Source organism: Peromyscus eremicus, chromosome 20, assembly GCF_949786415.1.
Source record: "Peromyscus eremicus chromosome 20, PerEre_H2_v1, whole genome shotgun sequence".
In the NCBI taxonomy this organism is placed as follows: domain Eukaryota; kingdom Metazoa; phylum Chordata; class Mammalia; order Rodentia; family Cricetidae; genus Peromyscus; species Peromyscus eremicus.
In genome coordinates this window covers 48,843,366-48,860,495 of record NC_081436.1, presented here as the reverse complement: position 1 = coordinate 48,860,495, position 17,130 = coordinate 48,843,366, and the positions used below count along the sequence as shown (strand labels likewise).

The following is a 17,130-nucleotide window of genomic DNA, read 5'->3' as shown; positions in this document are numbered from 1 at the left end:
CCTGATACAAGGAAAACTCCTACAAGTCTACAAGGATGACCCCAGCTAAGACTCCTTAGCAACAGTGGATGCATCGCCTGAACCTGGTGACTATCCCAATTGTCATCAGAGAGCCTTCATTCAGTCAGTAACTGACAGAAGCAGATGCAGAGACCCAGAGCCAAACATTAGGTCAGAGCTCAGGGAATCCTGCTGAAGACAGGAAGTATTGCAGGAGCCAGAGGGGTCAAGCTTATCACAAGAAACCACACAGAAACAACTGACCTCGCTCATAGGAATTCAGAGTCTGAACTAACATCCATGGAGCCTGCATGAGACCGACCTAGGCCCTCTACATATACGTGACAGTTGTGTAGCTTGGTCTACTTGTGGGACTCCTAACAATGGGAGCAGGGGCTGTCCCTAACCTTTGGCTGGCTCTTGGGACCCTATTCCTCATACTGGATTACCTCACCCAGCCTTAATACAAGGGGAGTTGCTTAGTCTTACTGCATCTTGATATGCCATGCTTTGTTGATACCCATGGGAGGCCTCCCCTTTGAACAGAAACAGAGGAGGGGTAGATGTTCCTTAAAAGTGCAAAGCAAAGCAGGAGAGCCCATGCTGCATGGGGCACTGGCGGGTTGAAGAGCTCAGACAAGATGATAATTCCTAGCTGGCTTTCGTCTGGTTCTGCAGCTCCTGGGAGGTAAGGCCTATTGCCTGAACTTCTCACATCTCTGTCAAAGAACAGCTATTACTGTAGAAGAATTTTATTCTCAAAGAAACTGTAATATCACAAAATCTCCCTTTAGCATATTCTATAAAGTCAGTATCTAGACTTTCATTTAATTCTGGCTTCTTTTACTGTCAGATCTGTGAACTTGGCAGTTCTGTTATTTGGTTAAGCCTAGACCATTTTTTCTAACACTGAACAAAGAAGGTAGTTATTGCCAAAATGTAAATTCAAAAAGCAGAAAGCTGCATTAGTCTTAAATTTAACACATTTTACAGCTCAAGTGGGAGAGGAGTTCCATTTCACAACTGGCTGAGTCAAAGAATAAATGGGATTTAAATCATTGCTGTTAAGTTTTGATGTGAATGAAACCTAAGTCACTCCAATGTTGGGGGTAGTTATTGTGCCCGACACATATGGATTGGTTACAATGCTCCACTATAGCTCATCAATATCACCTCTATAATAGTTCATCTTGAAAGAACATGTTTCATGATTATTCTCTGGGATCTAATGCTCACTGATGGTTCACATTTTTAAAGTTAAATCACCTAATTACTGTGAAAAAGAATGGAAGGGCAACTTCCAGAAATTCTACAGACTAACCAACAGTTCTCTGGTCCTACAATTAGTCATACAGAGCACAATAAATGGTACAACCAAATGTTCAAGCATACAAGACAATTACATGTTAACTAACATGGATGCTTAATTCACAGGTTTTTACAGTATCACATGTAACAACTGTAATTTTTTTCCCAGGTGTAGCTGGAGGGTAATTATTCTCAAGTAAAATTAGTGACAGAAAAGCTTACCTAGAACAAAATTTATTTCTTCTCTCATACAAAGCAATAAATTAATAAATAACATTCCAGAACTGTTACAAAATGTCTATTCCTTAAAATACTACAGTGCATTCAGGTGCAATGACCACTACTTAAAAGGCTGTTCTGGAATTTGGGGGCACTAAGATTATCAAATGCTTCAGTACTCACTAAAGTAGGCCCAGGGGAAAGGTAGGGACCATTAAAGAGTAATTAATTATGGCCACCTGGGAAGGATGGATAGAAACAGGTGGTTCAGTTTCTTTACCTGAACATTTTTCTCATGGTCTGTGTTCTATGTGCATATATTAATTACTCTGTGCAAAGAGAATGCAGGTTAACAAACCTTCTGTTTCCAACATGTCAAAGTATACTATAAACCAGGCAATGGAGGAACATGCCTTTAATCTCAGCACTCAAGAGACAGAGGAAGGGGGATCTGAGTTTGGGCCCAGCCTAGTCTACAAAGAGAGTTCCAGAATAGCCAGAGCCACAAGGAGAGACTCTGTCTCAAGAAGTGGGGAATATACTATAGTAAGCTCATCTTCTTATTCAAGGAGTACTTCTGAATGAGCTGATGAGTATGTAACGCCCATGTAGAATAGAATGTGAAGTGAGGGCCTTCTTCTCTCCAAAAAGGAAAGAGAAATTTAAACAGTGAAGCGAGTCTGCTCTGGATGTAATGGTGATTTTTCCACAGGGTTTTTAGTTTTAGGGCTAGAGTCGTCACATAAGAAAGTTTACTCAACAGCATTGTCTGTGACAGCCAACTATACAACATAGCCTGTAAGATAACTTGTGTGAGGTTTTTGCAATAGATGGGAAAGGAGAGCTAGAAAGGAAAACATGGGCAGTACAGTTATAACTCAGAGAGCTAAGAAGTGATCTTCAGAGATTCTAAGGTAACCCTCTAGGAATCATCAAAGATGTCCATATGCTTGTGCTGTGGAATAATGCTTTGTACACTGGTTTAATAAAAAGCTGACTGGCCAGTAGCCAGGCAGGAATTATAGGCAGGATAAGAGGACAAGGAGAATTCTGGGAAGAGGAAGGTTAAGCCAGGAGACGCCAGCCCACAGTCCAGGGAGCAGCATGTAATGGCACATAGGCAAAGCCAAGGAACACGTGGGGACATATAGATTAACAGAAATGGGCTGAGTTTGAGTGTAGGAGCTAGTCATTAGGAGGCCTGAGCTAATGGCCAAACAGTTTTAATTAATATTAAGCCTCTGTGTGATTATTTTATAAGCAGGGCCTAGGCAGGACCAGAAAAACTTCAGCTACATACTTGGGTGATTTAGGCAGAGTGGTATCCTAATAACAGAAATCAATTGCATTAATGTGTACTAATGTGAACACTTAATTTTAAAAGCAGAGTAAGATTTTTTAAGAACTGTAACAGTCATCTGGCACTGGAGCCGGTAAACAGCCTGGAACACTCCGCAGGTGGGAGACTCAACTGCACTGTGTGAGCACTAAGGAAAGCAACGGAGCAGCAGCTCAGCAAGGTCAGAAACACGACTCACCGCTAACTCACTTCAACTCTACATAGTTACTTAAAAACAGGAAAAGTGCTACAACGATACCCCAGATTTAAAGAGCGTGAGCTAAGCCAAACTAATTCTCTTCTTTGTGATTTCTCCACAACTCTCTTACAATGAATGTACCGAGCTTCTCTTCATTAAAAACTGTATTTTACGGGTTCTGTCACAGGTAAGTAGCTGCCTGTTACATAATGAAAGAGGCTGCAGATGGAGATAAGAGAAGGCCCAGCAAGTCCAAAACCAAACCTCACACAATCTCAGGATCCAGTGAGTACTAATGATACTTTACCTGGGAAGAAAATACAATTTTAAATAAGTACACAGCTGATATTCCAACGCAAGTGGTAAAAGCTTCATATTCTGACTATGTAAGCTGAATTACCACTGTACTACTCTGGCATATGTAAGTATCCGTTTCAGATCTTTTAGTTTTAGTGAAAGAAATGAAACCTGTCATCGGTAAGATAGGTATGTGAGCTACACTGCACTCTGCTCTTTCATCATCAGAAAAAGCAAACATAATCAGATCTCCTATAACTGCTAAAATCAGAGGCATTCATCTAAGGAACTATCTAAGGCACATGAAAAGAGTCAGAAAAATCTCACACAGAAGAGACCAAATTTTTGGAAAACTGTTCTCTAACAACTGAACAAGGAACACATTATTCTGTACATAATTTCTAAATCAGTGGTTCTCAATCTTCCTATTGCTGCGACCCTTTAATACAGCTGTGGTGACCCTCAACCATAAATTATTTATTACTACTTCATAACTGTAATTTTGCTACTGTTACAACTTATAATATAAATATCTGTGTTTTCCAATGGTCTTAGGTGACCTCTGTGAAAGGATTATTCAACCCCCAAAGGGGTCGTGACCCACATGTTGAGAACCACTGTTCTAAATAGGAATTATTTTCCCACTTTAACATATATCAAGGCCCATAATCTGTGTTTTAGTTCCCTCATTTATATGAGGATAGCTGTCATTTCTATCTGAGAGTACTAAATCTACTTAATACAATAAACACATAAAGCTGGCCTTTATAATGTTCTCCTTAAAACTGTTGACCTTACCATGGTGTGGAAGCAGTCAATTCTGAATTTTGGTCTTCTTGTGGATTAATGGCATGCAGTACAGTACTTCTAATACTAGCTAGCGGCAGGTGCCCCAACTCCCACGTGTGAGTGAGTAGAGAGCGAGTAAGTGATGATAGTGGAATCTCATGCAGCTCATCTGGTCACAAACGGCTATGTAACTGGAAATGACTCTCAACTCCTGACCCTTCCACCTCCACCCCAAATGCTGGGATTACAGTGAGTGCCACCATTCTCAGCTGAAACACAACTCTGTTTCCAATATCCTCAATTTACCACAGGTTTATGGGGAGGAGGAAACACCACTGTTAAGGAGCATGTGTATACTACACTTAGAATAGGAGCTGAGGAAGAAAGCTCACCTGGAAAAGTGCTTTGCCACACCAGCTTGAGTGAGGAGGATCTGAATTCCGCAGACCTCACCTAAAGTTTTGAAATATGAAGTGGACAAGCTGCTAGGGGGAGAAAAGACACCAACAGTCTTATCCAGCACTGCACCCCACATGCTGCACCAACCTGACCGACAAGACATGCCTACTGGTAAAACAGCAGCGTAACTTTTACGGGGTAACTAACTGCTTTCTGAGTGTATTAGAGACCTGTTCCACAGGCACAAATTTAATGCCTGATACTGTAATACTGGTCAAAACCCTAAAGCAGAACCTGCTTTTGCCACTTTGCTGAATGCATATGGTCAACTTGCTCCCTAAAAATGTATGCTCAGCCAGAAATGGTGGTACACACCTTTAATCCCAACACTTAGGAGACAGAGACAGGTGGACTACTATGAGTTAGAGGCCAGCCTGATCCACACAGTGAGTTCCAGGCCAGCCAAGGGCTATATAAGACCCTGTCTCGATAAATAAATAAATAAATAAATAAATAAATAAATAAATAAATAAATAAATAAATAAATAAATAAATAAAATAATTAAAATTATGCTTATACCCATAGACCTGAGCTGCTCTCAACCTTGGTAACTGGTGCTTTTCTGTATGTAGTAGACAGTGGTCAACAGAGAGATGCATAACTGGTCAAAGTGTGAGACTTCAAGGCTAAATAAATGTTCAACTCTAAAATGGGACAGCTATACTAACCCCACTACCAATGAGGTTCTGGGAATATCACAGAAGGAAGGGGAAAGAATGTAAGGGACAAAGGATGGGATGGAGTATTGCAAGACACTTCTTCTGGACATGTGTGTCTATCACAATCATGAACACACAGAAGCTGTGGTTACCTGCACAAGATCAAGCCAGCTAAAAGCCTGGCATAGATGGGATAGGCATTCCCATCCCACACTAAGGAGCTCTTGGCAGTGGACAGTTGCTGTGGATATTGTTCTGTATAAATAAAACACTGATTGGCCAGTGGCCGGGCAGGAAGTATAGGCGGGACAAGGAGACAGGAGAATTCTGGGAAGTAGAAGGCTGAGTCAGGGAGACACTGCCAGCCGCCGCCATGACAAGCAGCATGTAAAGATGCCAGTAAGCCATGAGCCACGTGGCAAAGTATAGATTTATAGAAATGGATTAATTTAAGAGATAAGAACAGTTAGCAAGAAGCCTGGCACGGCCATACAGTTTGTAAGCAATATTAAGTCTCTGTGTTTACTTGGTTGGGTCTGAGCGACTGTGGGACTGGCAGGTGACAGAGATTTGTCCTGACTGTGGGCCAGGCAGGAAAACTCTAGATACAGACAGTCACTGGGGAAGGGAAAGTCAATCCTTTTTGAGGGTGGCCACTAGTAGGATTCCAAAGCTCCAGTAATTACCCCAAACCCATGCCCATATAGCAGTACTAACTGAACTTAGTGTATTAACCGCACCCCCACCCCCCGCCCCAAAAAAAGAGGAAGAAGGAAAGAAGAAAAAGCAGAAGAAGAGAACAAAAGAACATTAACTTAGACGTTGGAAGGAGGGCATGCTGGAAGTACTTGGGGATGGTTGAAAAGAGAAAAGGAGGGTAGATAGGATCACATTCATTGTATGCATATGAGATTTTTAAAAGTAAAGAAAAATATTAAGGTGGAGAATGATTGAGAAAGACGTCCAGTGGTGATCTCTAGTTTACCCACACCACCTATACACAAATCTTTTAACAGCACTTTGGCTCATAAAAAGGGACACCAGTGAAATCTTTAAAACATATGAAGCAGCTATAGTAATGGAAGACAGAATGAAGGGTGGCAAAATACGATTTGAGTTCAAGCTCTAGGATAATTAATTTACTGTTATGTCTTTGAAAAGCTACCAGCTTCATATGCATATCATAGGAGAAGTATGTGTGTGTATATATGTACACACACATATATTCCAGATAATATTAATCCTATCAGCTCCTAGAATTAGCATCTTTTCTTGCTGAAGAAAAAAATCTAGCCAAGATATCAGATTTTTTTTTTAATATGCATTGGTATTTCTGCTTGCATGTGTGTCTGTGTGACAGTGTTAGAACTTCTGGAGTTGCAATTACAGACAGTGGTGAGCTGCCATGTGGGTGCTGGGAACTGAACCCAGGTCTTCTGAAGAACAGCCAGGACGCTGAGCCATCTCTCCAGCCCCAGACTGCATTCTTAATCTTCGCTCAGATATACTTACCCTAGAAGGTTAGAAATAATTCTAATGATTCACTCCTTAAATAGTCCTTCATTCACAAAAATGAAGTTAGAAATCCAAGAGGTAAGAGGCAGATAAACTCAACAGCAAAAGCCAACCAGAGAGGTAAACTACTCAAGGCACCTAAATTCCATGAGAATACATTTATTATAGAAATATATTTGAAATACACCATGTCTTTCTTATGAATTATCTTTCAATATGATCAAGAGCCTATATTCCCAAGGGTAATATTAACTGGCTGTAGCCACTAGTAATACGCCAGAAGCAAACATAATCAGTAAGAAATTAATATCTGAGTTCAACCATGCCTATGCATGGTAGTCATGGTATAGTGTGGTATAGTCATGGTAGTGGGATTAGAGTGTCTACCTTGCTCATCAACACAACCAGCATCTGGCAGAACTAGATGTCACTAAGGATTGGTAATCCATAGCTGGATGTGGTGGGGAGGCAGAGGCAAGTGAATCTGAGTTCGAGGCCATCCTGGTCTATATAGTTAGTTCCAGGATAGTCAAAACTACACAGAAAGACCCTTTCTCAAAAAACAAAGAAACAAACAAAAAGATAGGTAAGGTAATCTATGATTTTACTAAATGAATCTAGAACAGAACATAACTGAACTATACAGATTCAAATTAAACTAGAGATTAAAAGCATAGCTCTATTAAGTCACATTTGGCAACACTGTACATGACAAGGAAGTAAAGAGGAACACCATAGACAAAGGGAGACTGGCACAGCCACATCTGGATGGAATGGCAGAAGTCATAAAGCCAGCACAGCTGCTTGACAAAGATCAGCAAAGCTGAGCCTCATGATGGCTGCCATGCCACCTTTGGTTTTCATCTCCACCTGTTACATACTTGAGACTTTTAATATTTGTACAATTTGTGGATATTGGACTGATGGAAAATTTCTTATGAATCATTTATGCCTTCTCCCAGGAATGCTGCTTCTAAGCTTCCCCAGGAAAGTCCTGAACATACTATCCCCCCACCCCTTTTAGGGAGATATCCTTATCTACTTGAAAGTCTTCCTTATGCCTTGGAGGTTGTGACACATAAAGAAGCCAGAGGTCTCCTCATGAGGCTATGAGACATTCTTGAAACATCTGTCCCTGTACTTACACAGGAACAAGATATTCAAAACAAAGTAATCTCAAAAAAGGTCAACAAGATCCAGTGGGCTAGAGGAATTGGCCACAGTTCAGATTACAAGCCTCTTCCCACTGTACACTCAAGACAATTACATGGTACACAATTCTGCCCTACACAGAGACATATTGATGAGCAAAGCATGGAGTGGAAAGATGATAAAAGAATGAGATGTCAGCGGGCGGTGGTGGTGCACGTTTTCAATCCCAGCACTTGGGAGGTAAAGCCAGGCGGATCTCTGTGAGTTCGAGGCCAGCCTGGTCTGTAGAGCGAGATCCAGGACAGCACCAAAACTATACAGAGAAACCCTATCTTGAAAAACCAAAAAGAATGAGATGTCAGGACCTCCCTCTCTTAGAAAAGTTAGCTCATGCAGAGCCACTATAATGTCATATGACCATGGAACAACAGAATGCCAGGATTAGACATATAAACAAATTCTATAAAGATATAAATATGAACATTGTATTATGCCAGAATTTTAATAATAACTGCAGTAGCTTTGGCCTCAGGATTTTTCCTGGGTACTCTGATGCTTGGGACATGGCAAAATGCCCAGGGTGGCTTGAAGATTTTGTTTTAGTCTATTGTCCTTGAAGCAACCAAAGCTACCAGTCTGAGAACAGGCTGTCATATGCCTCTAGATTCTCAAAAAATTGGGGTTAATGAATAAGAATGATAAGTCCGTTTATTAATAATGTCAAAACTTGAGGGGAAATGATTGGAAATGATAACTCTATTCTGTCATAATTTATTAATGATAACTAAAAGATGAGCAAAAGGAAGTGAAACATATGTTCAAAACCAAAAATGATATGATTGATGTTTTGGAACATAATGGATGTATCTCTGCTTACTAAATTCTGTATAAATAAAGAAGCGCTCTGGCTGCTAATCAGCCAGGCTGCAAGATTCTCCTGATCACCATGGCCTTGCTAACTTCCTTTCCCGGCTGACTCCTTACATCCCCTGCAGACCTGTCCACCACCGCCGCCGCCGCCGCCGCCGGAGATGGCTCCTGGCAGAAGACAAACTGCAGGACCGAGTCAGGAAATGGCTTACTGGCCACAGGCAACTGAAACATCCCTTCTGGACAAAGTGTGGAAAGAACAGGAGACAAACCTGAACACAAACCATGAACACAAGCAGCAAAACTACACTTTGGTGGGCCTTGAATTCACTGAAATCATCTAATGAACAGAGCTACGATATGAACTTTTAAATTAAATGAATGAGAAAAAAATTAAGATATCACTAAAGGGGATCTCAAGATTTGAACTAAGGGACAGCATGATGACTCAGCAAATAAAGACCCTTAACCACCTGAGTGTCCCTTTTTATGACTCATCTGGGGTCACTCATAAGCTTCTAAGATTTGCCAGGAAATCTGATAATTAAAAGAGGCCCTGTTGATTGGAGACATGAGTATTTGTCACTGAAAAGTATATCTTCATAGTAAATTATAAACTTTTAATCCAATCTCCTGAAGGGCATTAATCAGTTTCCAGATTTAAAAAAAAAAAAAAAAACAGTGATACGTGAATACAGAAATCCAAAACAAGTGCCTTGATTTTCCTAGGTCCACTGCCTGCTTGTTGAACTCAAATGGCCCTGTCTGTTTCCACCTGCAGCAATCTTAATGCTTCAAATTTCTTAAGGCACCCTGGCTCTGTTGCTACTGAGCCTGTATCACTGTTGCACGGTAGACAGCTCAATAGTTTCAAGACTGCCCCAAAAGCATGTCTTACTTTCTCTTTTTGACAGTCTCACTATGTAGCCCAGATTGACAAACAACTCCCCAGCATCCTGCTGCACCCTCCCAAGTGCTGGGGTTACAGGTGTGTACCGCCATGCCCTGCCCAAGTCCCAAAATATTTATTTGTAGTTACATCCACCAAACAGATTTATAACACCTACCTGTTGCCTTTTTACAACTCCAGAAACCAAGTAATTCAAAGAGTAGTTTCAAAACACACACCAAGTCGGTAAAACATAAGTTCTGAAGACTTAAAGCATTTTCCGAGTGTTGAAAACATTTTCCAAGTGGTTAACTGGTACTTCCACAATTCAAGTCCACCTACCAACTAATTTGCAATCTTTAAAAATGTGATATTTATTCCTGAAGGCATCTGCTTCAAAAAGCCATGAAAAGCTGAAACTGTCAGCTAAGCAAAAGAGACAGCATTGCTTTTTCAAAGTATCACACAAGTGACATTTAAACGGTGCGGGGATAGAGCTTTCCAAAGCTCTTCCCTGCATCTTTCAAACTCAGATATTACAGTCAACAATAACCATGACTAACAGTTTCACATGCTCACAACAGGTCACCACATAGAGCGTTTTCACATAATCTAACCGATACACCAATACATAACTACTTCTCACTCCCATCTGAATACATGAGGTAAGTGAGGCTGATAAACGCTAACTTTCTCAGGGCCACAGAGTTGGCAGATGGCAGAAGTGAGAAGACCAAGCCTTTGAACATCGTGCTATATTAAACAACGTGAAATTACTAATGACTTCCACTTACACAGTACACTGCCTGCTGCAATCCCAATTTTCACACGAATTTTAAAATCCCTATGACAAGTGTCTTAGCTAATGGAAAATACCCAGGAAAGTGCTTTGAGAGGTAAGTGTGCTTTTGAAAAAAGGCAATGAGAATGCCTTTTTCCTTTCTGTTTTTTTTCTTCTGAGAGGGTGTGGATCTTAGCCCCAGGTGGCCTCAAACTCGTGGAGATTTGTCTGTCTGTGCCTCACCAGTGCTGGGAGTAAAGCCATGTGCCACCACACCCTGCAGGAGGAATGCTCCTAAAGCTTGGAAACCCACATCACTTAGATTCTCATCTTTTCTGTTCCATCCGTCTCCTTATCCCAAGCTTCCACAGATGCCCTAGTTCATGAACCTTAATCAGAAATATACTCTTTTTCTACGGCTTTTTGTTGTTCAGACTGAACACTGCCTAAGAATCTACCCCAGCTCAGCACTTCCAGGTAAAGTGCTGAACTACAGCTCAAAAGCACGGTAACTAGCAAATCTCCCGAGAATGCACTTGTCAAAAGCCTCTCCGGGAAGCCAAGGCGTTTCCTTTGCTCTCTCCTCCCTTCCTAGATCCCTGAACAGGGTCCTAAACCCTTCTGGGCACAACTGTCAACTGGCTGTAACCCGCCCTTCCTCCCTCTCCTGAGCATCTAAAACCAAGTCCAGGCACATCTGTCACAGAGCCCTATTCCGGTCCCTCTGCTCAGCACCCAGCCCTCTCATTAGAAAACAGGGACGGCTGTGGTGTCTTTCGAGCAAAACCGAAGATGAAGGAGAAGGATGCTGAGGGGCGAGCGCGGTCAGCCTCCTCTTGGGGAAAGCGGGAGGAAGCGCGCCCGGCGGGGACCTGGCGCCCGCGTGGGCCTGTGGCCAGGAGCCGCACTCACCAGGCCGTCGATCTGCACCTGCTTCACGGCTGAGTCTCCAGAGCCGCCTTTGCCTTTGCCCTTCCCCACCGCGCCGCCCGCGGAGCCGGAGGAGGTGGCGCTGGAGCCGGTGCCTTCCTTGCGCGACGCCATGTTCCCAGCCAGACAGGAAGAAAGAGAAGCGTGAGGCCCCGGAAGCGGAAGGACGAACTTCGCGACGTCGTCGGCAGGTCTAAGGGGCGGGGTCTGGAAGAGTCGCCGGGGTAGAGCCACGCCTCCCCGGGGGTTTCTCCTCTTCCGGCGGGCTCCAATAACTCTGCGCACGCGCGTCGTGTGTCAGAGTACCTTCCCTACAAATCATGCTGACCTATGACATGCAATTCTGAAGTACATATTAAATCTGCAAACTACTGCATCAGTTGAAACAAGCCATTTTAAGTAATTCTCTACATTCAAGTGATTTTTTTTTCTATTCCTTATTTTTGCAGTAAGTATTCCTTCACGCAGTATTCAAAAGTAATGTAATGAATAATAATAATAATAATAATAATAATAATAATAATAATAATAAATGAAAAAATTCAGAGCCGGGAGGTGGTGGCGCAACGCCTTTAAACCCAGCACTCGGGAGGCAGAGGCAGGTGGATCTCTGTGAGTTCGAGGCCAGCCTGGTCTGCAGAGTGAGATCCAGGACAGGCACCAAAACTACACAGAGAAACCCTGTCTCAAAAAACCAAAAAGAAAAAAAAGACAAAAAATTCAGTAATTCAGTAGGCTCACCCTGACTACAGAGAAAGAGCCTAGAAGCAAAGGCCCTTCATTCATTCATTCATTCATTCATTCATTCATTCCATAGCTCAGCTTCTTCTCCTTGCTCGTCAGTGTTGGTTTCTCTACCTTGCTTCAATCTCTAATTATTGAAAAATGTCTCAGTTCAAGCATTCAAAATTTACTTTCCCTTACATTTATTCCTTATCATACTGATATCATCCATTCTCAGTGATCTTAAACATCATATATATGCTGGTGGATCCCAAATTTATATTCCTTATATAACACTCCAGTATCCACATCAGAGTGTCCATTTGCCTACTTGCTGCCATGTCAATGTCCAATATGTACTTCCCACTCAGTCCAGCACACTGAGCTCTGCTGATTTCCCATGGGAGACCTTGATTTGGAGGATGTGGGGATGGAGGTTGCCTTGGGAGAGGGAGTGCTGGGGGGTGGGAGGAGGGAGGAGGTGGGGTCTGTGGGTGGTATGTAGGGTGAGTAGAAAATTTCTTAATAAAAAAAATGAAAAAAATAAATAAAACATTGTTTTAAAGCCAAAAAGAACGAAAGAGAGAAAGCAAAAAAGAAAAAAAAAGAAAATAGGCAAGAGGAGATAAGGTAACACACATTATGTGACTGCATGTACAGCAGTCATGATACCCTTTCTCACTCATACAGGCCACATAGCTGAGTGCTTAAGGAGCACTGAAATTTCCACCACCCCAGCTGTAACAAGGAACTACCCATCCTCAAGAAGGTCAAAGGAGTCCCAGTATTCACACATGGTGTGGCTGTATCCTCTCAGCAAAGTCGTAGAGAAGCCCCTACCTATCTCCCCTTCCATTACCAGATCTGTATTAGAAGAAGCCAGCCAAAGCAGAGGCCCAGAGTTCAGCACCAAAGTACCCAAATATCAATGTTTAAAATCAGTCATCTTGTCATTACAAAACAGAAGGATCTCAAGCTGGGCGGTGGTGGGGGCACACCTTTGATTCCAGCACTCGGAAGGCAGAGGCAGGCGGATCTCTGTGAGTTCAAGGCCAGCCTGGTCTGCAGAGTGAGATCCAGGACAGGCACCAAAACTACACAGAGAAACCCTGTCTCGAAAAACAAAAAACAAAAACGACAACAAAAAAAGCCAAAATAAACAAACAAACTGGCAACCCAGGAACCTGCAACTAGAAAAAAAAATTCCTTGCAACATAAGGGACATAAAGACATTCCTAAAGAAAGAACATTGACACAGTTTGTTATCATATACTCAATTTTATTTCTCTTCTATACTGAAAACAGATTGTTTTCTCACATAATATATCCAGATTACAGTCTCCCCTCCCCGAACTCCTCCAAGTTCCTTTTCACTTCCCTCCCATCTTGATTGAAAGACCCTAACCCTTCAGGCTTACACCCCCCCAAGCCCCAGGAGAATGAGGAACTAAAAAGCTAGTTCCAAGGGCAAACTGACTCAGCCATTATTCAACCACCCCTACCACAATGTAACAATATAAAGAGATTTCTATTAAGAGATGCACTCAACGCCGGGCGGTGGTGGCGCACGCCTTTAATCCCAGCACTCGGGAGGCAGAGCCAGGCGGATCTCTGTGAGTTCGAGGCCAGCCTGGTCTCCAAAGCAAGTTCCAGGAAAGGCGCAAAGCTACACAGAGAAACCCTGTCTCGAAAAAACCAAAAAAAAAAATAAATAAAAAAAAAGAGATGCACTCAACTGTGACTGGGATAGTTGCAAGTGTTCCAGGAAGGACCGCTGTAACCTTTGTGTAAACTTCACTCCCACCCTGATACCCCCCTTGAGGTTTCGGGAAGAATGTGCATGCGGACGTGACTGTACCCACCCTGTGATCAGGCCACGATCTTGTGAAATTAGCCTCTAGACATAAGTCAATCGAAACGAAATTGCATGGGAATTGTAATCTTATGGCTTTTGTGGGTTTTTTCTTTAAAAGTACCCATGTGGCTGCAGTAGGCACGACTCTTGCCCTCAGGACAGGGGGAGCCCGACTGTACAGCCGTATCAATAAACCTCTTGCTGTTTGCATCAACTGGACTGGAGTCTGGGTTCTTGGGGCGCCCACCCAAGAAGGTAGTACCCTGGGTCTGGGGTCTATCATTGATCCACTCCTTTTCTGTTTCTCATTAGAAAAGAGCGGGCTTCTATGAAATAACCAGACATGACCAAATAAAATATAAAAAGACAAAACAAAATCCATCACATTGAAGTGGGACAAAGTAAACCAACAGAAGGAAAAGAGCCCAAGAAAGGCATAGGAATCAGAGAGTGACTCTTTCACACATTCAGGAGTGTTAGCATTTAGGCATCTGTACTGGCCTGCCCTTAGGGTCCTGACAGGATACATCCTCAACTGCAGCCCCTAAGAGCACCCCTGTGTGCATTTGCTATGTTTCCTTATAAAAGGCAGGCTGTGTACACCTCCTGTCCCTCTCTCCTCTCTCTTTCTCTTCCTTCCTTCTCATCCCCAGGAATCGGTCTCTGCCCCCTTCTCTCCCCTCCCCTCAATAAACCTCCTACATGTTGTATGGTGTGACTCCTTCTCACCGTTTTTAAAATACAACAAGGAGTCCTATAAAAATACTGAAAATATTGAAAGCTGTAATATATGGTAGACTTGATGCAGACCCATACAGGCCCTGTGACTGCTGCTTCAGGCTCTGTGAGTTCATATGAGCTTTGCTCAGTTGATTTAGAGAGACTTATTCTCCAGTGGGCTCCACTCCCTGTGACTCTTACCTTCTTTCTGCCTCCTCTTCTGTGGGGTTCCCTGAGCTCTGGGGGAAGGGATTTGATAGACATCCCATTTAGAGCTGTGTGTTCCAAGGTCTGTCTCTTCCAAGGTCTGTCTCTCTCTCTGTCTCTCTATTTATCTCCGTGTGTGTGTGTGTGTGTGTGTGTGTGTGTGTGTGTGTGTGTGTGTCAGGTTGTGGATCTCTGTATTTGTTCCCTCTGCTGCATGAGGAAACTTCTCTGGTGATGACTGAATAAGGCACTGAACTATATGGATATAGGGATATCGTAGACTATCATTAGGAGTAATTTTATTTCTACTTTGTTATTTTTGTTTGGTTTGTTTTGGTTTGGTTTGGTTTGTTTTGGTTTGGTTCTTTGAGACAGGGTTTCTCTGTGTAACAGCCCTAGATGTCTTGGAACTCTGTAGACAAGGCTTGGCCTCGAGTTCACAGGGATCCACCTACCTCTGCCTCCCAAGTGCTGGGATTAAAGGCATGTCACCACGGCATCTACTTTTTTGTTTTTGTTTCTGTTTTTTTAAGACCAGTAGTATTTGGTTTTATCCTAGGTCTCTGGGCTATCTAATCTCTGTGTCGGGTATGAGTCCCATCTCATGGAGTAGGCCTTAAGTCAAAGCAGACATTGGTTGACTACTCCCATAAGCCTTGTGCCACAGTTGCCTGAACATATTTGCAGGCAGAACAGTATTGAGGATCCAAGGGGTTGTGGCTGGGCTGATGTTTTCATTTCTATTTTGGTAGCCTGCAGACTACCTTCGTGTACCAAAGACACAAGAATGTAGGGGTGAAGATTCTATGTAGGCACCAGCTCTGCTCCTCCGTGTTCAGTGAGTTGTGTGGGTGCTGTCTTTGGTAATGGGGCTTGCTGTCAGTTTGTGAAAAGCAACCTACTGTCTTGGCAACAGCCTGGGTCATTTGGGGATTTTCATGGGAACCTTTTGACCAACAAAGCAAAAACTCAGTCCTAGTACTAGAAGCTTCATTTGGTGACAAGAGATGGCCAGTTGGGGCTCCGTCTCCCTCATTGTTTGGAGATTTCATTAGGATTGCCTTCATATGTTTTACGAAGTTTCCACTGCACTAGGTTTCCATAGCACCCCTCAAATGTCTCTCAGTTTTAGCTTTCTCTCCCCGAAGTCCCTCCCTCAACCCCATCTCCCATCCCCATCATCAATTTTAGAAGAATGATCATAGAAGTTCCCTCTTAAGAAAAAGGAAAAGAGAAAATAAGTAATTTTGAACCTTGATGAGGGAAAAATAGCATGATAATTAAAAACATGAAAAGTAGAACTAGACTTTTCTCATCTTTGGAAATTTCTAAAATATTTTAAGGGTTAAAGGAAAAATTTTTAAAATTTGCCTATTATAGTTAAAATGTATATTATAAATATTTAAGCCAGTTACCTTAATTAAGCTGTAATAAGTTATAACACCTAGAGAAGGAGCAAGTCGGGCAATGGTGGTACATGCCTTTAATCCCAGCACTCGGGAGGCAGAGGCAGGTGGATCTCTGTGAGTTCGAGGCCAGCCCGGTCTACAGAGCGAGTTTCAGGATAGGCTCCAAAAGCTACACAGAGAAGCCCTGTCTCAAAAAAAAAAAAAAAAAAAAAAAAAACAAGCAAAAAATATAGAAAAGGGACAAATAAGCTTTACAACGAAATACGTTAAAAATGCCATAGATAATTAATATGAAATGCTAACAGAATCAGGTATACTTGTGCAAACCTGAAATATAGGACTCTAAGGCAAGATGGGGAGCTCCAGGCAGGTCAGGATGACCTACACAATGAGACAATACCTAAAAAAAAAAAAAAAAAAGCTTCAAAATATTTAAATAACCCTCAATGTTGTAGGAATCTAGCAGAGTCACTGTATCTAGGGAAACATTAGAAGGAATAGTTGTTTTCACTGTATCTAAGGTAAGCAGTAGAACGAATAGTTGTTTTCTAGATGTACTTTGACCTTGAAGAAATCATTGCGGAAAACTGATTGTCTTCCATGATTTATAGAATTGTTTTTCTGAGGGAGCTTTACATCCTTTGCAGGACTTCTGGCACACCTGGAGCTCTTGGATTATTGGGTACTGCAAACTGTTCTCAATAGAGACTGAAGTGGCTGGAGCGTGATGCTTTCCCTCAGAAAAACATACAGATTAGATCAGGGACTCTGGTATAAGGAACTTGTTTACAAAAACAAAACAACAACAA

At 42.3% G+C, this 17,130-nt stretch overlaps 1 protein-coding gene across 1 annotated transcript in view; it reads right to left on the bottom strand.

Annotated features, from left to right (window-relative positions):
- The window catches only part of Eif3h (eukaryotic translation initiation factor 3 subunit H), a 90,579-nt gene extending 79,025 nt beyond the window's left edge, over nt 1-11,554 (bottom strand). Inside the window, exon 1 of the mRNA XM_059247172.1 lies at nt 11,390-11,554. Within this exon, the coding sequence (XP_059103155.1) occupies nt 11,390-11,521 (132 nt within the window). The 5' untranslated portion in view covers nt 11,522-11,554. The remainder of the gene's footprint in view (nt 1-11,389) is intronic.
- Between the last annotated feature and the right edge of the window lie 5,576 nt (nt 11,555-17,130).